Below are 25,937 nucleotides of genomic sequence, written 5' to 3'. Positions count from 1 at the left end.
GACATCAAGATAACAAGGGAGAGAGTGTGAGCTCTAGAGGTGGACAGGTATGAGTGGCCCCGGACAGGTTACTTTATCTTTGGGAGCATTAGTTTCTTTTCTCTGTAATCGAAGATACACCATCCACCTCGCACATGTGTAAAAAGCACCTACCACAGTGTTGGCACATAGTAGACCCTTAGTAAGCAGTGGTAGCTGTGATTATAGTCTCTGAACTCACCTCCCCGTTGCCCACATTGCCACAGCTCCTGGAGCCTCAGGGCTGCTCTGTGAAACTCCAATTGGCTGCATTCAAGGACAGCTAAACGGATTAAATTAACTGCCCTCAGCAGGCCAGCCAAGTCTCCCCGTGCTTCGCAGGCAGCACCCACTGTCTCCAACTACACATGCAGGCATGATGCCCAGAGAGGCTCTTCTCACAAAGGAAAGTAGTCCTGGGGCTCCCATATGAACGTGATGTCAGCCAAGATGAAGAATCAAAGTGACGTCTCTTTCTGCTCACTGCCAAGCTCCACTGAGCCCGAGTGAATTGGTGTCAAAGGTGATTTGTATGTCCATCTGCATGTCTCCAACGTCAACACGGGGAATAGAGGCAGTATGTTTGCCCGCACGTGAGTTGGCACAAGCGCATAGTAAAGCGCACACCCCGGAGGAGGTGTGTATTGGAGTACGTGGGATATGCATGCAAACATGCAACAGCGTATGTTGTCAGGAAGCTGGGACACTCTCCTCAGTCCTGGAGAGCCTGATAATGACCTACTCCAACGTACCCAGAGCGTGGCGCCTCGTGATGCCCTCTGCCCCGCCCTCTAGGCCACAATCTGTGCTCAGAAAACAGATTCCTTTTCTAGGGACCCGGATAGATTTGAATGAGGAAGGAGCATCTACTGCAAACTTTTTAAGCAACTGGCAGGGTCTTCTGGATGCTGCATCTCACTTCCTGGACCACGAGTCCCCAGAAAAGCTTCGTAAGACTTTCCCACAATGCTATGATACCCCACCACCCTCCCCAGAGACCCCCACCCCCACCACCACTTCACCAGGCTCCACTCCAAATGCGGCCCAAGTGCTGAGTGCAGAAAGGATAGCGGGGGAGGGATTGGTACCTGAGCCTAGTGTTTGTCCAGCGGAGTCAAAGGAAAGAACCACTGAATCTGCAACACAAGAGGACAAGTTCATTTCTTTCTCCTTGCTAGGATTAAAAAAAAAAAAACACAACAAGCGCCCAGTGACTCTGCCCAAACCCTCCCCCACAAGGGAAAGTCAACTGGATTGGAACTCAGCTGCGTGGACAGCCTTCACAGACCCATGCCCACCCGACCACCTGACCACCGGGCCAGGAGGCCCTGCTGAGCTCAGCCCCCTAGCTTCCTGCCACTGGGAGGGACGTCTCAGGGCAGAGACAGTCCCCAAATTCTTCAGAGGCATTTCCTGCCAAATTAGAGGACAAACACTTTTTCCCCCTTCCTACAATGAAAATAAAATTAAAACAATGCAAAAGAAAACTCTCCTGCAGCTGGTTAAAGGCACTAACATTTCCCTTTGACTTCTCCCTTTCTTTTCCTACTCATGTACCCAATTGTTTGTTATTTCGTCCCCAGAAGGGCTTAGAGTAGCCTACAGGAATTTACAGGACATGCTGGAATTTTTTAAAAATGAAGAAGTCAGGAGAGGAAAAATATTACACGGTCCAAGGAATGTTAGTGCACAAAATGCATGCCATGAGGAACTGGTACGTATGCCACAGGGGGAATCAAGAGGGCCTGAGCTCCCAAACTGCCAAAGGAAAGGATAAAATGAACAGTCACAAGATTTAGTACCCACAGTGTGTCCATTCATTCGACTGGTCAGCAAATATTTATTAAGCACGACACTATGCTATGACTTTGAGATACAGCCACAAACAAAAAGGCGTGGTCTCTGCTCTCACGGCTCTCCTGCCATCAGTCTAAGAGATGACAACAACAGCAACAACAAGTTACTAAACAACAAATCATCTGACAAAAAACTGCCTGAGTGAAAAAGAGTGCTTTGAACATCTCTATTAAGAACCAGACTGAGTTGTCAGAGTGGCTAAAATGAACAAATCAGGAGACTCTAGATGCTGGTGAGGATGTGGAGAAACGGGCACCCTCCTACACTGCTGGTGGGAATGTAAACTGGTGCAGCCCCTCTGGAAAACAGTGTGGAGGTTGCTCAAAAAATTAACAATAGAACTCCCCTATGACCCAGCAACAGCACTGCTAGGAATTTACCCAAGGGATACAGAAATGCTGATGCATAGGAGCACATGTACCCCAGTGTTCACAGCAGCACTCTCCACAATAGCCAAAACATGGAAAGAGCCTAAGTGTCCATCAACTGACGAATGGATCAAGAAGATGTGGTTTATCTATACGATGGAATACTACATGGCAATGAGAAAGAATGAAATCTGGCCATGTGTAGCAACATGGATGGAACTCGAGGGTGTTATGCTGAGGAAAATAAGTCAGGCAGAGAAGGACAGATATCATATGTTTTCACTCATATGTAGAACAGGAGAAGCTTAACAGAGGGCCATAGGGAGGGGAAGGGGAAAAAACAGTTAAGGAGAGGGAGGTAAGCAAACCACAAGAGACACTTACATACTGAGAACTGAGGGTTGATAGGGGTGGGGGAGAAGGGAAGATGGGTGATGGGCATGAAGGAGAGCACTTGTTGGGATGAGCGCTGGGTGTTATATGGAAACCAACCTGACAATAAACCATATTAAAAAAAGAATCAGACCGAATTTGGAAGGGGACTGGGTGCTGGCTAGGGAAATCCTCCCTGAAGGGACACTTGGAGTAACAGCTAGGTCCAAGTAAGGGTTAAGCCCCACCAGAATGGGATGTGGCATTCCAGGCAGAGAGAACACCCTCTGGAGACCTGAAGCACGATGCTGCAGGGTGTTTTAGGGTGACTGAAAGACCAAAATATAAAAGCAAATCCGAAACAGTCATCAGGAAGAAATTTCTCTTGTGGGTCCTGATTATAAAAGAGGGGCCATATGTGATATTGGAGGCTGTAACTTCTACAACAGGTCTGTAATAAGTAAGCGTGAAGCTTCCATGGCTATTTCTTATAACACGAGCTCATACAAAATGATGGAATAAAGCCAATGTATAATTCAACAAAATCTATTATAAGGAACACTGAGATAAGGCCCAAGATTACCCCACAAACCCCAGACTCAAAAGGGCTCATATTCAAAAGGCTCACTCACCACCAAGGAAAGCCAGCTGGATGCATATAGGACTAGGGTCTATAGTCACACGCCCACCCCAGCAGTATCCTTCTGACCTCAGGTTGACGTCATTTTCTCTTATTGCACAAGGAAACGCAACACATGATAAATCGTTATCATAACTGTAAGTAACATGTGTCCCCACTGCTGGACTATCGGCTCATAAAGGCAGCTACTGTACCTGCTTTGTTCCCTGCTACATTACCAGAACACCTGGCAGTGACCATTTGCTGAAGGGCACCTCGGTGGCTCGGTCGGTTGGGTGTCCAACTCTTAATTTCAGCTCAGGTCACGATCCCAGGGTTGTGGGATCAAGCCCCATGTCGGGCTCCACGCTGAGCATGGAGCCTGCATGGGACTCACTCTCTCTCTCTCTCTCTCTCTCTCTCTCTCTCTCTCTCTATTAAAGCAAAAATTTACACATTTGCTGAGTAACAGAGCCTAGAGAAATAAATGGGTCACAGATCCTTCATAAATACCACGTCTTTACCATGTGTTTACAAAGGACAAGGGGGCACAGAGCTGGTACATATGGTTTTTGATAAGGGTCCAGAGGCAGACACTCTGTACTGTCAAGTGCAGATCCGTATGCTGTGAACCCTAGCAAGTAGAAGGTAGGGCTGACGTTTTCTCCCAAAGATGAAGAAACACAATTAGAACACCTGACTGATCAGATAGGCGACCATCCTATCTCATAGGAGAGCAAATCAAGGTCTCACTCTTACAACTTCTACTTCTTTATCAACATTTCACATATGTGTCTTCTCTCAGTGCCACTGCCCTTCTAGAAGAGGGCCCCTTATTGCTCTCTCTTTTTTAAAGAAGCTTTATTGAGGTATAATTTACATACTATAAAATTCACTCATTTAAAGTGAGTGTACAGTTGAATGATTTTTAGAAAATTTGCAGAAGTGTGTAACCATCACCACATGCAATTTTGTGACATTTCCATCATTCCTAAAAGATCCCTCATGCCCACTGATGGTCCTGCCCTGCTCCCACCGCCAGCCCCAGGCAACCACTGATTTATTTTCTGTCTCTGTAAATTTGCCTTTCTGGATATCTGCCTATCTGCTTTTGCTGGAACTGTTACAGTAGACCCTAACCGCACTCTTGCCTCCAATATGACCTACTTCTATCATCCCTTATATTACTGATGATGTTTATTTCTTTTTTTAAGTTTATTTATTTATTTTGACAGAGAGAGAGAGAGAGAGAGAGACTGCAGGACGGACAGAGAGGGAGAGAGAATCCCAAGCAGGCTCTGACCCATGAGCACAGAGCCCAACATGGGGGACGAACCCACAAACCATGAGACCATGACCTGAGCCGAGACCAAGAGCCAGATGCCCAACTGACTGAGCCCCCCAGGTGCCCCTGCACCACTGATGACCTTTCTAAATAGTACGCCTCACTGTGGCTTTGCTCTTAATTAAATTCCTTCAGAGGCTTCTCACAGCTTAGAAGATAAAGTCCAAGCTCTGACATTCCCTCATTATCTCTCATTTGTCATTTTTAATATAGCTTATGTTCCAGATATGGCAAACTATCCTTATTTCCCCAGAAGCATACACTGACTTGTCTTCACACATCAGACATACTGTGCTCACTGCCTGTTTGCAGGCAAAAAAAATCTCCCACTTTTCCATTAAGATCCAGTTCAATCATCTCCCCTCCTTTTTAAATTTTTTATAGTTTTTTATTTAGTTTTGAGGCAGAGAGAGACAGAGCATGAGCGGGGGAGGGGCAGAGAGAGAGGGAGACACAGAATCTGAAACAGGCTCCAGGCTTTGAGCTGTCAGCACAGAACCTGATGCAGGGCTCGAACCCACAAACCACAAGATCATGACCTAAGCCGAAGTCAGATGCTTAACTGACTGAGCCACCCAGGCGCCCCTCATCTCCACTTCTTGACACCTTCTCTGGTCAGTTCTGCACATCTTCTCCTTTAGGTCAAGACTGTACTGTTACTGTCATTGATTCCAATCCCTGGTTATTTCTCTTTTTCCCTTATTAAACATTTCAAGTTCCCTGAGGACAACGGAATGTTTATTCATTTTGAGGCTATGATGCCTAGCTCAGTGACAGACACAGAGAAAGTGGTCCATAAGCTTCTTAAACAAGGAATAAACCAATATATGTCCTTGCTTGCTTTCAAAGATGATGTTATCTAAGTGGTATTTCACAAGCTGGGGTGACGGGGTGGGGTGGGAGGAATCCATTCTGCATATAGATTCTCACTCAATTCAAGTCGACCTAACTGTCCCTGGACAGTGAATCATCAGGGGTTCAAGTGTGGCCTCCTCCTAGGAAGATAAAAGCATGCAGACAAATCAGAATAAGAAAAGTGGCAGGGAGCTTTCTAGGTTAGAGGCTGCAGTCACCTGGAGAAGATTGGGCCCAGCTTCCTGAGGAGATGACTGCCCACATGAACAACAATAAAAACAGCATCTCGAATTTTACTGCAGTTGACAAGTACTTTTCCAATTGCAATTTACCTTCTTTGTACTCACAAGCAGACCTGAAATAATCTCTTTTAAACTTTTCAATCTAAACAAAGAAAAAGGGCTTTATAAGTTAAGTAAAAGATGATAACTAAATCTAAAAGAAACGAGATGAAATGTTAACAGTGGCTGTCTCTGGGTGAAATAATTACAGGCGATGTATTTTCTCTGTGCTTTTGCAAAATTTCTACAGTAAACGTGTACTACTTATATCATCAGGATAAAAAAAAAAAACAAAAACGAACTCTCTAATCCAGCTGTAGGATTTTAACCTCTCATTCACTGGTCCCAAAGCACAAGGATGGAAGATTCCTGACTGCCTTCATTTTTCCATGCATGCCCAAAAGTTGTTCAGCTTTTCCCTGGAGTCCTTGAGGTCATCCTTGTATTTCGTGCCGTTTAAGTATATCTCTGCGACATCAATTCCTAGCTCAACTACATCAATTCCTAAATAGACCGGACTTTTTTTTTAATTATCTTTTTTCTTCCCTTTCCCTCCCAACCCCCACAAATATTATCAAATGCCTATTATGTGCCAGGCCCAGTGCTAGATACTAGATAGGGAGCCGAATAAGGGACAATCTCTGCCTTGCAGCCAAGGAAGACGGATAAGTTGACTGGCACCTAAAATAAAAATAAAGTATGATAAGGGCATGCAAAGAGGAAGCCATAGGCAGATGAGAGACCCCCTGGAAAGAAAAAGTCAGAGTGTTTGCAGATATTGCCTCCAGTGGTTAGTGGAATGCTCCCAAGAGCACGTGGCTATACTGTGGAGGGCACGAGTAACAGGGCAGGGAATTCAGGAGGAAATTGGTGACATATTCATGTGTTGCCTGAGTTTTGATGGATTTTGCTTTGAATGTGAAAGGCACTGACTTGAGAATCAGTTTGGTCATTTGTTATTTGTGTTTATTCTGAAGGATGGAAGATGGTTTCAGACATAAACTACGCTGTGGCAGTGAAAGGGGAAAACTTTGCTATTCAACAAATCAAGAAGTTTGTTTTGCGAGACACAGAGCAAGAATATCCAGACTGCTCCCTCTCAGGCTAACAAATATGTCATTTTTATTTTGAGCAGCCCAGGCTCCAGCTGTTCCTGGCTCCCAGGCCCAAGGCAGCCACGTGGTGAGTTACAGAAGGAAGCAGATAGAATTCCAGACCAAGGTACAACAGAGCATCGCTGTGCATGACTTTGTTCAACAAGGAAACCTCGACTTTACTAGAAATCTTTTATTATGGTCAGATGTTTCCTGTGTCTGGTTTCTGAAGCGGATAAAAGGAATATAAAAGGGGTATGAAGAAGAATGGAGCTCACTCTTTCCAGTCGCTGGAGGGGCTTCCAAAGCTCAAACGATGTGAGCAAGCTACATATTCGGGTACTACCTGGCAGAGGACAGATTCAACATTTGTCTTCTGCGATCTACCAAGTGTAAGCCTTAGAGATGTAGGGAATGAATTTTTTTAAATGTCCCCTCAAATAGCTTGCGAGCAGGTGAAATAAAAACACATGCAAAGCTAAGCATTCGATACTTAACCAATACCATACCGTGTGCTTGATATTTGCTAAAAGGGTAGATCTTAAATGTTCTCACCACACGCACACCCACACACACGTAAGTAGGTGAGCCAATGGACATGTTAACTTGCCTCATTTCACAAATACATATGTATATCAAACCATCGCACTGTACACCTTAAACTCATACAATGTTATTTGTCAATTAGATCTTACTAAAGTTTGGGATAAAAAGTTAAGCATAACATGGGGCGCCTGGGTGGCTTAGTCGGTTGAGCGTCCGACTTTCGCTTAGGTCATGATCTCGCGGTTCGTGGGTTCGAGCCCCACGTCGGGCTCTGTGCTGACTGCCAGCTCAGAGCCTGGAGCCTGTTTCAGTCTGTGACTCCCTCTCTCTCTGACCCTCCCCTGCTCACGCTGTCTCTCTCTCTCTCTCTCTCCTAGAAATAAATAAAACATTAAAAAAAAATTTAAAAAAAAAAAAAAGTTAAGCATAACACACTGGGATAGACAGAAGAGTAATGAAGGAGATAACTCACTGTTTGTTAATTCAACAGATATTTATTAAGTAACTACTACACACCAGACTTAGGACTACAACAGTAAGCCAAGAACAGTAATGTTCCTATTCTCCAGGACTTTGTGTTTTAGGCAGTAAGACTGAATAAATAAAAAAGGAGTAAACAAACAAACAAACCAACTTCTGACAGTGATACGTGGTATGAGGAACAGTCAATGATGTGACAGTGACCAAGGGTGAAGTACAGGCACTGGGGCAGATGGAGTGTTTTGGGAAAGCTTCTCTAAGGTGGTGACACAGGGGCTGAGATCTGAAGACAGGAACCAGCCAAGATAAGATGAAGGGACAAAAGAGCTCCAGGCCAAAGCAAAAGCAAGTACAGCAATCTTCGTACACTTAAGGAACAGGGAGAAGGCCAGGGGTGCTGGAATGGAGACCACGGAAAATAAAAGGAGGGTGGGAAATGAGGTCAGAGAGGAAGACGGGAACGAGATCCTTGGGAGGCCCTACGGAGCGGGCCACAGAAAGAATCTGCATTGTATTTCAATAGCTTAAACCAGGGGAGTAACATAATCTGATTTATTTTTTAAATATAAACTTTGACTGCTACGTGGGAACGAAATGGACTATTCTGGCAAGGGAATGAAAGACAGCTTAGGGCAGAGAGACTGAAGGCAGGGAGGTCGGTAAGGAGGAGAATGCTCATTCCAGGGGAGAGGACATGGTGGCCTGAACCAAAGCAGGGGCAACAGGAAGAGGGAAGAGGATGGATGCTAAATACTGAACAACAGAGAAACTTTGGGGGACGAGTGACTGGTGGGACAAGAGTGAGGGGGGAGGAAGGAGGTGGATTATATGCATATTTGTGGCTCGGGCGAACAGATGGTGACTGATGCTTGACTGGGAGTGACCTTCATCTCAACTGCACGACCCTGCCCCTCCTCTGGCCATTGATGGCTGGACCATAGTGGGTACCTGACCCAGGGGCAGCCAATCCAAAGATCAATCGTTATCCATCTGTGAGGAAGAGGGAGTCTATCTTTGGGAGATATGAACTGGGAAGTACAGAGATTTGGGGAGACACAAGAGGACAAAGAAGAGCAAAGACCGGGAGGCCACGGGCCAGACCTGACGCGGGGCCCTGGGGCCCACACTGATGGCAGAGATCAGAGTGAAAGCCACAGCCTGGCCACTGAGGGCAACAAGATGCCTTAAAGAGCAGTCTTAAATCCAGAATGTTCTTCCAGTGCCCTCTCTGTGGCATTTGACTATACCACGGGCCAGCTTTCCACTAGACCTTTAGGGTTCAGCTTTTCTTCCATTCCTTTGACGCTTACTTTATAATCCTATAATTGAGATTCTCCTTTCCATTGCTACTGTAGAGCCATTTATAGTGTGAGTGGGCTCACTTCCTCTACCTTCCAGTCCTCACCCTTTAGTACCCTGGGGCACTCTGTTTTTTTGGTTGGTTTTTGGTGGTGGTGGTGTTGTTGTTTTGGGCTTCCTGATGACTGGCAGTAACATGTGGATCTGACAGCAGGCTGAACCTGCTCCAAGCACAACTTTCCCCACAGGAGCTGACTCTCAGGAGAAGCAGAAGTCCCCACTAGGACTTTGGGTCTAAGCTGTGTTCTCCAATCTAGCTTTATGGAAGAGTCTCAACTTTAGGGCTTTATTGGTCTATCAGCAGCACTAATACTTTAATGACCACATAATTCTTCTTTTGTAGACTCTCCATTGTCTAGATCCTGGCAGGAGGGCTCTAACAACCTAGTCTTAGTCCCTCAATTTCCTCCTGATCCCAAACAAAACCTGAGAATGAGACTCCTGAGGATACAGAGAAAGAGGTCTGAAGACAAAAAATAAAACACAACCATTAATGTGGTTCATGGAAGAGAAATCAGTGAAATAATTAAAGACACAGGAGTAGCGGGACAGGGGGAGCCAGAGGAGGTGAGAACTGGTCACAAAAAGCAATACTGAAATGTGGCAAAGAGGTGGAAGAAAGGGATGGATGAAAAGATAGAGCAGAATTATTCCCTGGGAAGGCATTTGCAGCCTCAATGGGAACAATTTCTGAGCAATGATCAGATTGCAGACTCGTTGTGAATAAGTAGAGGCTGTTGATATAGTAGACTTATTTCAAGGAGTTTCTCCTTAGATTAATTTAATTAATTTATCAAACGTATTTGGGTCAAGACTGCAGGAAGGGGCTCCTGGGTGGCTCAGACGGTTAAATTTCTGACTTCAGCTCAGGTCATGATCTCAGTTTTGTGAGTTTGAGCCCCACGAACAGTGCAGAGCCTACTTGGGAGTCTCTCCCTCCCTCTCTCTCTCTCTCTCTCTGCCCCTCCCTCATTTGTGCACGCACACATCTATATGTGTGCATGTGTGTTCTCTCTCTCTCAAAATAAACTTTTTTTAAAAAGTTAAAAAAAAAAAAAAGACTGCAGGGGCGCCTGGGTGGCTTAGTCGGTTAAGTGTCCTACTTTCGCTTAGGTCATGATCTCGCGGTTCGTGGGTTCGAGCCCTGCGTCGGGCTCTGTGCTGGCTGCCAGCCCAGAGCCTGGAGCCTATTTCAGAGTCTGTGTCTCCCTCTCTCTCTGACCCTCCCCTGTTCACTCTGTCTCTCTCTCTCTTTCTCTCAGAAAAAAAAAAAAAAATAAAAAAAAAAAAAAAAAGACTGCAGGAAAAGATGACGTCCTTTACATGGAAGAGTTATAAACTATCAGAAGGAGAATAGAGAGAACTTGCTGTAGGAGTTCAGATGGAAGACGGAGAGAATTTGCTGGAAGAACCTAGCAAGAACGTGGAGGAGATAGTGTTTAAGCTGGCATGAGGGGACCATATAGGGTCATCTGATAGGCTATGCTGGTAGGGTGCGTGCAGCTTAGGAGAAGCACTGGAGCATTGAAAGTAAGGCGTGTGTGGTTTCAGGAAGCTAAAATCAGGCCTAATTAATATAGTAGGGTTTCTTTCAGGAGGTAAAAATGCATGTGACTGCAAGGGAACTTGTCAATACAATCTACTTAAACTTTGAAAAAAGGCCTTGACACATCAAAGACTATTTTTAAAAAGTGAGTCACCATGAAATTGAGGAAGAAAGTGCTATATCATCCAGGAAACAAAAGGTGCTTGGCTGAGGATCTGGGGCAGGACACCCCCTGGGGCATCAGCACCCACAGGGAGACCAGGAAGTCTGGGAGTAGCTGGATTCTACGACTCACTGCCTCTAGGAGGGTGGGGGATGGGAAGCTGGGTGGCACTGCTTACAGACACCTGTGTGTGCAACAGAAGAAGCTGGAGTGAGAACACAACTAGGCATGTGCTGAAACTGAGTGAGATGAGTGTGAGGTCTGGAACTTCAGGAGCGCGGGAAAGCTTTAGTCCTGGTGCCCTGGAAACAGGAAAGGGCTGGATGTGGTACAGAAACTATAGTTTGCTGCACTCTGAATTACAGTACACTCATCCCTCCACTCCCTTCCAAACCCCTCAAAGCGACATAAAAGATTGTTTTTTGTAAACCAGAAGACACAGGGGCACCTGGATGGCTCTGTCAGTTAAATGTCCAACTTCAGTTCAGGTCATGATCTCATGGTTCACAAGTTTGAGCCCTGCATCGGGCTCTGTGCTGACAGCTCAGGGCCTGGAGCTTGCTTCCAATTCTGTGTCTTCTCCTTTCTCTGCCCCTCCCCTGCTTGCTCTTGCGCTCTCTCTCTCTCTCCTCTCTTTCTCTCTCTCAAAAATAAATCAATACTTAAAATTTTAAAACAAGAAGCAGATGTACACAAAGACAAAGAAAACAAGAGAGGAGACACCAGCAATAAAGATTTTGAAGCTGGAAAGCAGGTAAACACGCAGAACTGACTCAGCAAACCTCTAAAAGCTGACTACTATACTAGTAGTGGGGAAAGCAGACATATAACCTGAAATACCCCACAGAACTCCTCAAAGTCTCAGTTGCTGAGGGCATCAGGTACCACAAGAAGCAGGAGAGAAAAACAATACTAAAAACAAGACACCACATTCTTAAGTGTGTGCTGAGATCACGAGACATTAGGAGAAAGTATCCAATGTAAAGACAGAGACCAAAACAATTGAAAAATAAACACAGTGTGGAAAAACAGAAAATGCACAGGGAGATGAAAACTTAGGGGGAAAATCATTAAAATCTTCAGAGAGAAGACACTTTATTTATAAAACAAGTAAAAGATGTCAATTTTTCAAAAAGGTGCATTTAGTGAAAAAAAGAAAATCAATACTCTTGAAAATTAAAAACAGGATAGCAGATATAAAAGAAGGATTGAAAAATAAATGGAAGAAATCTCTCAGGCTGTAGAGCAAACATCAGAGACGGAAAACAGGAAAGGAAAGTTTGATTTGCTTTTTATTTTTTTTAATTAGAAGACCAGCCTATGAGATATGACATCTGAATATAGGAGTACTAGGAAGAGAAAATTTTTTAAAAATGGAAAAGAGAAAATATTGAAGGAAATAATTCAATAAAACTCCATAATTAGAAGGCTTGTTTTTTTTTTTTTTTGTCTTGAAGGGACCTCTGAGTGTATAGCACAGTATGAAAATAACCCTCCACAGCAAGATATAGTATCATGAAATTTCAGAACACTCAAATTTCCAGAGAGAACAGGCTTTTTGCAAATAAAAAATCAGAATGGTGCAAGATGCCTCAACAGGAACACTGAAAGCCTAGAATGAAGTAGGGCAACATTTCAAAACACTGAGGGAGGGGCACCTGGGTGGCTTAGTCGGTTAAGCGTCTGACTTTCGCTTAGGTCATGATCTCACGGTTCGTGGGTTCAAGCCCCGCGTCGGGCTCTGTGCTGGCTGCCAGCTCAGAGCCTGGAGCCTGTTTCAGTCTGTGACTCCCTCTCTCTCTGACCCTCCCCTGCTTACGCTCTCTCTCTCTCTCCCTCTCTCTCCCTCTCATAGAAATAAATAAAAAACATTAAAAAAAAAAACTCTAAGAGAAAATAATTTCTAACTAAGAATTCTATACCCAGCCAGACTATCAATTAAGTATGAGATTAGAATAAACACACTTTCAAACAGACAAGGTCTCAGAAATTTACCTTTTATGCAACCTTTCTCAAGAAATTATTAGAAGATGTGTTCCATTAGATGAAGAAAAAAATGGGAAAAAATGGGAACTATGAAATAAGATATACCAAAAGAAGATGGTGGTAGAGGGTGAGTCCAAGACCACAGCCCAGCAGCAGCAATAAAGAGCAAAGAGTCCATAACAGTGCCCACCAGAAGGCTCCCAGAGAGATTTATTCAACAAAATGGAACAGATACACCACCTAATGTGTTTGAACATATGGAGAACAGATTCATACAGCTAAGGTAGAGTTTAGGATTGAAATAAAGATAAATACATACAAAACTAAGCAAAACAAAAGGCAAGACTGTTAATGGACTTCAGAGCAAACAAAATGTGCAGTGATAAAACAGTAATCGTGTTATCTTGAATAGCATTTTCATGGTCTTAATGTGTGGACTGAACGCTGTTCTAACTAGATTAGGAGAATGGGATGATGGACTTCATATCTGTGGTGGAGAAGCAGTGAGTACTAAATCTTCATCCTTCATTGTGGACAGTCAATAGACAACACCCCAAGTAGAGATATTAAGAACTGGCAATGTAAGTGTGTTACTCTGAGATTTGGAGGTAAATACCAAACAGACTAGTTTAAAACATTGAAGTTGGATGCCTCCTGGAGATAGGAAATCTAGTAGTGGTGGAAATGAGGGAGTGCTTTTTTTCTCATTCATTTTTCTTGGTAATCAGATTTGCAGATTTATCTTATTGAGTAACTTCAATAAGAACAAATACTAAATTAACTTGCACAAGATTACATAGTCTACTGAGGTAGGACTGGGGCTTCAAATCTAGCTGATCTAGTTCTCTAACCTATTTGTCATAGGTCTACTAATAGGGCCAAAGAAGAGCCTATTAGAAACCTAGGTGACTCATATTTTATCGTATCCTACTTAATGCCTTACTGGGTACTGCTTTATGTTATTTTGTGATTATTTATCTAAATATAATTTATCAGGGGCACCTGGGTGGGTCAGTCAGTTAAGCGTCTGACTCAGGCTCAGGTCATGATCTTGTGGTTCATGGGTTTGAGCCCCACATCAGGCTCTGTGCTGACAGCTCAGAGCCTGAGCCTGCTTCAGATTCTGTGTCTCCCTCTCTATCTGTCCCTCTCCTGCCCATGCTTTATCTCTCTCTGTCTCTCAGAAATAAATAAAACATTAAATAATTGAAAAAATATATTTCTCTAAATAAATAGATTTATCAAAAATAATTAGCTTAGGATAAAAAACAAAATGAACAAATGTGTGGACCTGGTCTGGACCTAGGTTAAAACAACCTGGTCCCAAAAACAACAACAACAACAACAACAACAAACACCTGGAGTGCCTGGCCAGCTCAATCAGTAGAGCATAAGACTCCTGATCTCAGGATTGTGAGTTCAAACCCCACATTGGGTGTGGAGCCTACTTTAAAAACAACATCATCATCAACAACAACTATGAAAAGGCATATTTAAGATAATTACAGACGTCTGAGTATGGATTAGGTATCAGAAGATATTCAGTAATTATAGTTAATGTGAGATAATAACATGATGGCTATAATTTTAAAAGTTCTTACCTTAGAAATGTATACTGAAATATTCAGGGGTAAAATGACAAGATGTCTGGGATTTGCTTTAACATCCAATATAATTTTAGAAAACCCAAAAATGGACCCACAAATGTACGCCCACCTAATCTTTGACAAAGCAGAAAAGGATATCCAATGGAAAAAAACCAGCCTCTTCTGCAAATGGTGTTGGGAAAACATGCAGAAGAATGAACCTGGACCACTTTCTTATACCATACACAAAAGTAAATTCAAAATGGATGAAAGACCTAAACTTAAGACAGGAAGCCAAAAAAAATCCTAGAGGAGAAAGCAGGCAAGAACCTCTTTGACCTTGGCAGCAGCAACTTCTTACTCAACATATCTTCAGAGGCAAAAGAAACAAAAAGCAAAAATGAACTACTGGGAGCTCATCAAGATAAAAAAGCTTCTGCATATCGAGGAAACAATCAGCAAAACTAAAAGGTACTGATGGAATGGGAGAATATATTTACAAATGACATATCAGATAAAGGGTTAATATCCAAAATCTATAAAGAACTTATCAAACTCAACACCCAAAAAAACAAATAATCCAGTGAAGAAATGGGCAAAAGATATGAATAAACACTTTTCCAAAGAAGACATTCAGATGGCTAACAGACCCGTGAAAAGATGCTCAACATCACTCATCATCAGGGAAATACAAATCAAAACCACACCTCACATCTGTCCAAAGGCTAAAATTAACAACTCAGGAATCAACAGATATTGGCAAGGATGGAGAGAAAGAGGATCTCTTTTGCACTGCTGGTGGGAATGCAAACTGGTGCAGCCACTCTGGAAAACAGTATGAAGGATCCTCAAAAAATTAAAAATAGAAGTACCCTAAGACCCATCAATTAAACTACTAGGTATTTATCCAAAGGATACAAAAATGCTGATTCATAGGGGAACATGCACCCTAATATTTATATAATAATATATAATATGTGACACACAATGGAATATTACTCAGCAATCAAAAAGAATGAAATGACAAATCTTGCCATTTGCAACAACTTGGATGGAGAGTATAATATGCTAAGCTACATGAGTCAATCAGAGAAAGACAAATATATGATTTCATTCACATGTGGAATTAAAGAAACACAACAGATGAACATAGAAAGGAAAGAAAAAATGAGAAAAAAAACCAGAGAGGAAGACAACTATAAGAGACTCTTAACCACAGAGAACAAACTGAGGACTGATGGCAGGGATGTGGGTGGGGGGCACAGGTTAAACAGGTGATGGATATTAAGGAGGGCAGTTGGGATGAGCACTGGTGTTATAGGTAAGTGATGAATCACTAAATTCTATTCCTGAAATCGTTATTGTACTATATGTTAACTAACTTGGATTTAAATTAAAATAAACAAATAAAATAAAAATAAAAAGGGGTGCATGGTGGCTCAGTCGGTTAAGTGTCCAACTTTAGCTCAGGCCAATGCAGATAATGCGGTTCACGAGTTTGAGCCCCACATCAGGCTCTGTGCTAACAGTTCAGAGCCTGGAGCCTGCTTCAGATTCTGTATCTCCCCCTCTCTCTCTGCTACTCCCCTGCTCACACCCTGTCTCTCTCCTCTCAAAAATATACATATTTTTTTTTAAAGTTTTTATTTATTTACTTAAGCAATCTCTACACCCAATGTAGGCTCAATTCATGACCTTGATATCAAGAGACTCTAGGATCAAGAGCCACATGCTCTACCAACTGAGCCAGCCAGGCACCCCCTCAGCAGGTTAAATATAGAGTTACTGTAGGACTCAGCAATTCTACTACGAGGTATATACATACCCAATAGAATTTTATGTCCACATAAAAACTTGAACATGAATGTTTATAGCAGTGTTGTTCATTATAGCCGAACAGTGGAAGCAAACTAAATGTCTATCAACTGATAAATGAATAAATAAAATGTGGAATAACCACATAATGCAATATCATTTCACCATAAAAAGGGATGAAGTATTGTCACATGCTTCGACATGGATGAACCATGAATCCTTATGCAAAGTGAAAGCCAGTCACAAAAGACCACATACTGTATGAGTCCATTTATATGAAATGCCCCAAATAGGCAGATATATCATGATAGAGAGCAGATGAGTGGCTGCCTAGGGCAGGTGGTGATTGGGGGGAAATGGAGCATGACTGAAAGTGGGTACAGGGTTTCTTCCTAAAATAATGAAGATATTAGAAAATTAACTGTGGTGATGTGTGCATACTCTGTAAATACACTAAAATCCATTTAATTCTATACTTTCAATGGGTGAGTTGTATAGTATGTAACATGTTTTAAGAAACCTATTACCTAAGAAAAGGGGCAGGGGAACGGAAGGTATGTCATATCCACTCTAGGGAAACATGGACCCCGGTAGTCATGGAGGCTGACCACAGGCAAATCTCCTTTGCTCCTCTGAATGGAGGATACTTGACTGTTCGGATTTTTTTTTTTTTAAATGAAAGCAAGAAAGACACCCCATCAGCAGTGGGCTAAGAAATCAATAAAGGTAATCATTATTTATTACCTAATTATTATACTGAGAAGAAAATTAAAAGGAGCTGGTTTTTAAAACCTCTTTTGGTTTCTGTCCTTAGTATTCTGAACCTCTTATTTAGTAACTTTTTTTTTTTAGGACTAGACAAGAAGGGAAATTTGCCTAATCTTTTGACTTAGAATTCTCCTAATTCTGAACTTCCGTCCCCTCCAGCAGATATTGCAATCTGGAGGTTCTCAACTGTTATATTTAGCCCACGAAGTGTATGAAAATTTTTGAATTTGTTAACATTTGTAAGTCAAGAGATTTCACATAAAAATTTACATTTCCAGCTTCTCTTGAAAAATGGGCAGATTCTGATAATAAAGAATGTGTCTTTTATTCAGCAAGGTAACAAATTATCGTTGTAAATTGATATCCAAAGTACTCAAGGAATAAGTTAGCCAGTTCTTGCTCTATAACCAGGGAAGAGAAGGTAAAGGAGTCAGGCAGACAGGGACTGGGTGTACAGAGGCAGGGGACAGAGATGGAAGGGCGAACATCTTTAAAGCTATACTTGGAGGTAACATGCAAGTTGGGACAGTCTTCCCATTATTCCCTGTCAGAGCCCTTCCACCTTTCCACGGAGGGCTTATCACAGATTAACTGAATATTTACTTGTGTTCAATGATGGTTTCCCCACATAGACTTTAAAAAAGCTCCAGGTGACACGCATGCCTTATTCACAATACTCTTCACTTAACACGGTACCTTACACACAGCAGACACTCGATAAGTATCTACTGAAGGATAAATTTAAAAATCGATGAAGAAACGATGTGGAAAGGGATCTGGAACTAGGTAATCTTTAGGAAACAAAAATCCTACCACGTCCTTTTTCACTGTAAAAGAAAGGGTCAAAAACTGTGTAGAGTTACTGCAGCTTTTTAGAAGTCTGTATTTTATTTTTATTATTTTTTAATTTTTTTTGTTAATTTTATTTATTTTTTATTTATTTTTTTTTACAAATAGTTTATTGTCAAGTTGGTTTACATATAACACCCAGTGCTCATCCCAGCAAGTGCCCTCCTCCATGCCCATCACCCCCCTTCCCCTCTCCCCCACCCCCCTCAGCCCTCAGGTTGTTCTCAGCATTCAAGAGTCTCTCATGGTTTGCCTCCCTCCCTCTCCCCAACTATTTTTCCCCTTCTTCTTCCCCATGGTCCTCTGTTAAGTTCCTCCTAATCCACCTATACATGCAAACATATGGTATCTGTCCTTCTCTGCCTGACTTATTTTTCTCAGCATAACACCCTCTAGTTCCATCCACGTTGCTACACATGGCCAGATTTCATTCTTTCTCATTGCCATGTAGTATTCCATTGTATAGATAAACCACATCTTCTTGATCCATTCATCAGTTGATGAATGATCATGATCACTTAGATTCTTTCCATGTTTTGGCTATTGTTGAGAGTGCTGCTATGAACATTGGGGTACATGTGCCCCTATGCATCAGCACTCCTGTATTCCTTGGGTAAATTCCTAGCAGTGCTACTGCTGGGTCATAGGGGAGTTCTATCGTTAATTTTTTGAGCAACCTCCATACTGTTTTCCAGAGGGGCTGCACCAGTTTACATTTCCACCAACAGTGTAGGAGGGTGCCCGTTTCTCCACATCCTCACCAGCATCTAGAATTCTGTATTTTAGACTATCCACAGGATGCTTGGTTCCCCCTCCCTCAGGGAGCTGAATCATGTATGCCTTCAAGCAGGACTTTCCCATACTTCACCCAGGGCTTTACTACTCTAGTCCTGTCTCTGGCCCTTAACCAAAAACTCCAGTCATGGTCAGCAATGCAAAGGTCCTGAATCTGCCACTCAATGGCCCACATACCTGCACATATAGCAAGGTGCAATCTTCTGGAAACATTTGCTGCAAAACTCTCCACAAGGGAATGGCACAGAACACAGCTTTGAACTTTATTAAAATATAAGCTATACAGTCCTATTTGCTCAGTGAAGCAAGAATAAAAATATCAAAAGAAAAAAAACAAGTCAGAACCACAGCTTCTAACACTATTTTATATTTAAAAAAATTTTTTTAATGTTTTATGTATTTCTGAGAGAAAGAGACAGTGTGAGCAGGGGAGGGCCAGAGAGAGAGGGAGACATAGAATCTGAAGCAGGCTCCAGGCTCTGAGCTAGCTGTCAGCACAGAGCCCGACGCAGGGCTTGAACCCATGAACCTTGAGATCATGACCTGAGCCAAAGTCAGCAGCTTAACTGACTGAGCCACCCAGGCACCCCTAACACTATTTTATATAACCAGGATTCAACGTCATCACATACAGTACCTATTAAAATTTAACCAATTGCCCTCCAAATGTCTTTTATGGCTTTTCCCCTCATTGCTGTGTTCCAATCAAAGTTCACCCATTGTATTTGGCTATTTTGTATCCTTAACCTCTCTTAATTAGGAACAGCCCACCTCCTCCATTTTTGTTTATTCATGTCATTGACTTTTTTTTTTTTTTTTTTAAGACTCCAGGTCAGCTAGCTAGCAGCATGTCCCACATATTGAATTTGTCTGATTATTTCCTCAATATTAGAATCAGGTTAAACATTTTTTGGCACAAAACTCTGTAGATGAGTATTTACCACTGCATCGCATTAGAAGACCACTGCATCGCATTAGAAGGCTATCATACTGGTCAGATATCATACTGGTGATATTAAATTTGATCATCTGGTTAACATATTGACCCTCAGACCACTTTTCTCCCTTGTGATTAGTAAGTTAGTTATTAAGTAATTAATATGAGAATTAATAAGTCAATTTTCTTTATGTGATAATGGTACTGTGGCTATTTGGAGAATATCCTTGTTTTTAAGAAATGCAAGATGAGGGGCACTTGGGTGGCTTGTCGGTTAAGCCTCTGACTTCGGCTCAGGTCATGATCTCACGGTTCGTGGGTTTGAGCCCCGCGTTGGGCTCTGTGCTGACTGCCAGCTTGGAACCTGGAGACTGCTTCAGATTCTGTATCTCCCTCTCTCTGTGACCTTCCCTGGCTCGCTCGTTCTCTCTCTCCCTCTCTCTCTCTCTCAGAAATAAAGCATTTCAAAAAAAAAGAAAGAAAGAAATGCAAGATGAAATATTTAAGAAAAAGTATCAAAAACTCTACAACTTACTTTCAAATAAAGGAATACTATAAACAACTCTAGGCCCACAAATTTGATAACCTAGATGAGAAAGACTAATTCCCTGGAGACACAATATGTCAAAACACACATAAGAAAATAAATCAACAATCTGAATAGGCCTATATCTATTAAAGAAATTAAATCAAGGGCGCCTGGGTGGCTCAGTTGGTTGGGTGTATGACTTTAGCTCAGGTCATGATCTCACAGTTCCTGGGCTCAAGCCTCCTGTCAGGCTCTGTGCTGACAGCTCAGAGCTTGGAGGCTGCTTCGGATTCTGTCTCCCTCTCTCTCTGCCCTTCCTCTGCTTGTGCTCTCTCTCTCTCTCTCTCTCTCAAAGACAAATAAAAATAAACATTAAAAAAATTTTAGGAAATTAAGCCAATAATTAATAACCTTCCAAAACAGAAAGCACTGGCCCCGGATGAATTCACTGGTGAATTCCACCAATCATTTAAGGAAGATATTAAACCAATTCTCTACTATATCTTCCAGAAGATAGAAGCAGAGGGAACACTCCTTCACTCATTCTAAAAGGCTGGCATTACCCCAATACCAAAACAGAACAAAGATATTACAGGAAAAGAGAACTATAGACTAATATCTCTCATGAACACAGACATAAAAATCCTTAAGAAAATATTAGCAAACTGAATCCAGGAATGAATTTAAAAAATTATATACCACAACCAAGTGCGATTTATCCCAGGTATGCAAGCCTGATTTGACATTTGAAAATCAATTAATGTAATATACCAGTATCAACAGGCTAAAGAAGAAAAAGCAAATGATCATATCAAGAGATGCAGAAAAAGCATTTGATATAATCTAATAATCATTATAAAAACACTCAGTAAACTAAGGCAAGAACAGAACTTTCTCAACTTGATAGAGAATATCTATGAAAAACCTACTGCTAATATCACTTAATGGTGAGAAACTATAAGTTTTCCCCACAAGATAAGGAACAAGGCAAGGATGTCCCCTCTCACCCCTCCTTTTTAACACTGTACTGCAAGTCCAAGCTAATGCAATGAGAAAAGAACAGGAAATAAGGTATATGGATAGAGAGGGAGGGCGAAAAACTATCTTTGTTCACAGATGACATGACTGTCTTTGCAGAAAATCTGGAAGAATTGGCAAAAAACTCTTGGGACTAATAAGCAATTATAGCAAGTGTGCAAGATACAAGGTTGATATACGGAAGTCAATCAGTCCTATAAACTAGCACCGAACAAATGAGATCTTAAATTTAAAACACTACCATTTACATTAGTACACCCCAGAATGATATACTTACATTTAAAGCTAACAAAATCCAAGATCTATATTAGGAAAACTATAAAACTCTGATGACTGAAATCAAAGAAAAACTGAATAAATGGAGAGATATCTCATGTTCCATAATAAGACTAAATATTTCCAAGATGTCAGTTCTTCCAAACTTGAGCTATAGATTCAAGTCAATCCCAATCAAAATCCCAGCACATTGTTTTATGAATACTGACAAATGGATTCTAAAGTTTATATGAAGAGGTAAAAGACCCAAAATGAGCAACACAATACTATAGAATAAGAAAAGGGGCGCCCAGGTGGCTTAGTTGGTTAAGCGTTCAAATTCAGCTCAGGTCATGATCTTGTGGTTCACAAGTCTGAGCCCCGCTTCAGGCTCTGTGCTGACAGCTCGGAGCCTGGAACCTGCTTCAGATTCTGTGTCTCCCTCTCTCTTTGCCCCTCCTCTGCTCTCTCTCTCTCTCTCTCAAAAGTAAATAAACATTTATAGAAGAAAAACAAAGGTGGGAGACTGGCATTACCTAACTTCAACAGTTACTATAACACTATAGTAATCAAGAGAGTGTGGTATTGGCAAAAGACAAAAAGATCAATGGAACAGTATAGAGAGCCCAGAAATAGACCCACGTAAATACAGTCAACTGACAAAGGAGCAGAGGCAATATAATAGAGCAGACACAGTCCTTTCAACAAGTTGCTGGCTGGCACACCTGGATGCCCACATGCAAAAAAAAGGAACCTAGGTAAAGATCTTTCAAAAAACTCAAAATGGATCACAGACCTACGTATAAAACAGAAAGCTATAAAACTGTTAGAAGACAGAGAAGAAATCTAGATGACCTTGGGTTTGGCCATGGCTTTGGTGTTGTATCACCAAAGATGGGATTCAGGAAAGAAAGAGTTGTTATGCTAGACCTCATTAAAATGAAAAACTGCTCTGTAAAGAGAATGAAAAAAACAAGCACAGTTTGGGAGAAAATAACTATAAAAGGCAGATCTGATAAAAGACGTTTATCTAAAATATACAAAGAACTCTTAAAACTCAATAATAAGAAAACAGACAACCCAATTAAAAAATGGGGCAAAAATGTCAACAGACTCCTCATCAAACAAGATACACTGATGGCAGTGTATATAAACATATATATATATATATAAACATATAAAAAGAGGGGCACCTAGGCGGCTCAGTCAGTTAAGTATCCAACCTCAGTTTAGGTCATGATCTCACAGTTTGTGAGTTCAAGCCCCACATCGGGCTCTCTGCTGTCAGCACAAAGCCTGCTTCAGATCCTCTGTTCCCCTCTCTCTCTGCCCCTCCCCCGCTAGCAGGCACGCATGGTTTTTCTTTTTCTCTCAAAAATAAATAAACTTTAAAAAAAAAAACATAAAAAGACGTTCCACAGGGCAGCTGGCTGGCTCAGTTGGTAGAGCATGTGACTCTTGATCTCAGGGTTGTGAGTTCAAGCCCCACAATGGGTATAGAGCCTCATTAAAATAAATAAATAAAATGAAGTAAATACTTCCAACAACTTTTAAAACAACAATGACATAGCACTATATCCCTATTAGAATGGCAGAACACTGACAATAGCAAATACTGACAATGATATGGAGCAACAGAAGCTCTCACTCATTGCTGGTAGGAGTGCACAATGGTACAGCCATTTCGGAACCCTGGCCATTTCTTACAAAACTAAACATACTCTACTATATCAAGCAACAATGTATGCCATATTTACCCAAAGGGACTGAAATTTTATGTCCACAAAAAACCCTTCATACAGATGTTTATAGCAGCTGTATTCTCAATTGCCAAAATCTGGAAGCAACCACAATGTCCTTTAGTAGTTGAATGGATAAATACACTGTGGCAGATCCAGACAATGGAATATTATTAAGTGCTAATACGAAATAAACTATCAAATCATGAAGACACATAGTGGAGTCTTCCATGCATATTGCTTGGTGAAAGAGGCCAGTCTGAAAAGGCTGCATACTGTATGATTACAACTATATGACATCTGGAAAAGGCAAAAACTATGGAGACCAGAAAAAGATCAGTGGTTTCCAGGGGGGAAGGGAGAGATGAACCAGTGGAGCACAGAGGATTTTTAGAGCAGTGAAACGATTCTGCATGATTATATAATGGTAGATGCATGTCATTCTACATTTATCCAAAGCCACACACAGTATAACACCAAAAGTAAACCCTAATGTAAACTATGGGCTTTGGGTAATAATGATGTATCCCTGTAGGTTCATCAATTGTAATAAATGAGGATGGTAGGGATGCTGATAACGGGGGGAGGCTGTGTATATGGGGGGACAGAGGGCTTATGAGAAAGGTCTGTACTTTCCCTTCAATTTTGCTGTGGACATAAAACTGCTCTAAAAAATGAAGTCTTAAAAATAAAAACTCTGTGGGGCGCCTGGGTGGCTTAGTCGGTTAAGCGTCCGACTTTCACTTAGGTCATGATCTCGCGGTTCGTGGGTTCGAGCCCCGCATCGGGCTCTGTGCTGACTGCCAGCTCAGAGCCTGGAGCCTGTTTCAGAGTCTGTGACTCCCTCTCTCTCTGACCCTCCCCTGCTCACGCTGTCTCTCTCTCTCTCTCCTAGAAATAAATAAAAAAAACATTTAAAAAAATAAAAAACAAATAAAAAATAAAAACTCTGCAACTTACAAATAGTAAAGAAAAATGTGTGTCTATCTACCTCCAGAGATGAAACAAATGTGGGAAAACATTAACATGTTAATTTTTTTAATGTTTTTATTTATTGTTGAGAGAGACAGACAGAGCACAAGCAAGGGAGGGGCAGAGAGAGAGGGAGACACAGAATCCAAAGCAGTCTCCAGGCTCTGAGGTGTCAGCACAGAGCCCGACACGAGGCTTGAACCCACAAACTGTGAGATCGTGACCTAAGTAGAAGTGGGATGCTTAACTGCCTGAGCCACCCAGGGACCCCAAAACATTAACATGTTAACCAGAAAAATCTAGTTGAAAGGATCCTGATGTTCACTGTACTGTTCTTTCAACTTTTTACTGTTTTTTTTTCCAAAGCAAAAAGTTGAGGTGAAACTAATAGAAAGGATTAACGAGTCAGAACTGAAACCCTGAGACCAGAGAACACAGGACAACACTAAGGAAGTTGAGCCAGAATCTCTCCACTCCTTGACGAAAAAGAAAAAAAATAATAAACACACAGGTTAAACGTCAACTAGGAGCCAAAATTACAGCCACCAGAGATGGGTCAGATGTGAACACACAGACTGTGATAAACTGAGAAGACATTGTGGTTACAACACGCAAAACCCTTCACTTCTCCTTCCTTCCTCCCTCACTTCCATTTTCCTACTTGTGAGGACATTCAGAACCTAACTAAGAACTCCATTAATACGGTGACTTTTTTTTTCCAAAAGAAGATTTGAAAACAAAAGCTGTATTAGTCAAAAGAGAATAAGTAATTTCCCCATTTGACTTGATTTATTGAACAACTGTACTAAATAAAAATAAAATCCTTTCTTAAAAAAAACCATGTGGGGTAAGAAAGGACATAGAGAAGGTAAGAAGACTAAGACCTAAGCAATGAGTTAGTTCATAAAGGAAGGTCAGTTCTGTCACAAGAGCTCTGGATTTCAGCTAATGTGTATATCATTAGAAAAAGCACACCCAGGGGCGCCTGGGTGGCTTAGTCGGTTAAGCATCCGACTTTCACTTAGGTTGTGATCTCGCGGTTCGTGGGTTTGAGCCCTGCGTCGGGCTCTGTGCTGACTGCCAGCTTGGAGCCTGGAGCCTGTTTCAGAGTCTGTATCTCCCTCTCTCTCTGACCCTCCCCTGCTCACGCTGTCTCTCTCTCTCTCTCCTAGAAATAAATAAAAATATAAAAAAAAAAGAAAAAAAGAAAAAGCATACCCATGTATCGGATAAAAAACTGGACTGCCTCTATTGGGTGTGTTTGATTTCAAGTCAGCAGGCTTCAAATATTTTTTTTAATTTCCATGCTCCTGGAGGAGAGATGAATGAACACACGTACTTGAAAAGGGCAATCTTCTATAAAATCTGGAGAAATATCCATTTGTTTAAGAAAGTTATTTTCCTGGAGCACCTGGGTGGCTCTATTAGTTAAGCATCCGACTCTTGATTTCAGCTCAGGTCATGATCTCACGGTTTGTGGGTTCAAACCCTGCATCAGGCTCCATGCTGACAGTGCAGATTCTCTCTCTCTCTGCCCCTTCCCAACCTGTGCGTGCGTGCTCTCTCTCTCTCAAAAATAAATTAATAAACGTAAAAAAATTTATTTTCCTGAAAATAATAGTATAGTTGTCACAGCTATAATCACCTGGATGACACAAACATCCATACACATACACAAAGCACATCTCCACGAAAATGGTCTAGAGAGGTACACACAAAACCTTTAGGACTGGGACTGTGTGATGGTCACTTTTATTTTTTACTC

At 41.7% G+C, this 25,937-nt stretch overlaps 1 protein-coding gene across 2 annotated transcripts in view; it reads right to left on the bottom strand.

Annotated features, from left to right (window-relative positions):
- ST3GAL3 (ST3 beta-galactoside alpha-2,3-sialyltransferase 3) overlaps positions 1 to 25,937 on the bottom strand; it is a 197,381-nt gene that overhangs the window by 111,588 nt on the left and 59,856 nt on the right. The window contains exon 3 of one of the 2 annotated variants that reach the window (XM_039238715.1): positions 1,107 to 1,154. The exons of the other annotated variant lie outside the window; for it this stretch is intronic. Coding sequence (XP_039094646.1) covers positions 1,107 to 1,154 — 48 coding nt within the window. The remainder of the gene's footprint in view (positions 1 to 1,106; positions 1,155 to 25,937) is intronic. 2 annotated transcript variants of the gene reach the window in all.

This window comes from Hyaena hyaena, unplaced genomic scaffold (genome assembly GCF_003009895.1).
Source record: "Hyaena hyaena isolate Hyena2069 unplaced genomic scaffold, ASM300989v1 scaffold_144, whole genome shotgun sequence".
Lineage (NCBI taxonomy): Eukaryota > Metazoa > Chordata > Mammalia > Carnivora > Hyaenidae > Hyaena > Hyaena hyaena.
Note: the sequence above shows the minus strand (reverse complement) of the source record. Positions and strands in the feature narration are given on the sequence as shown.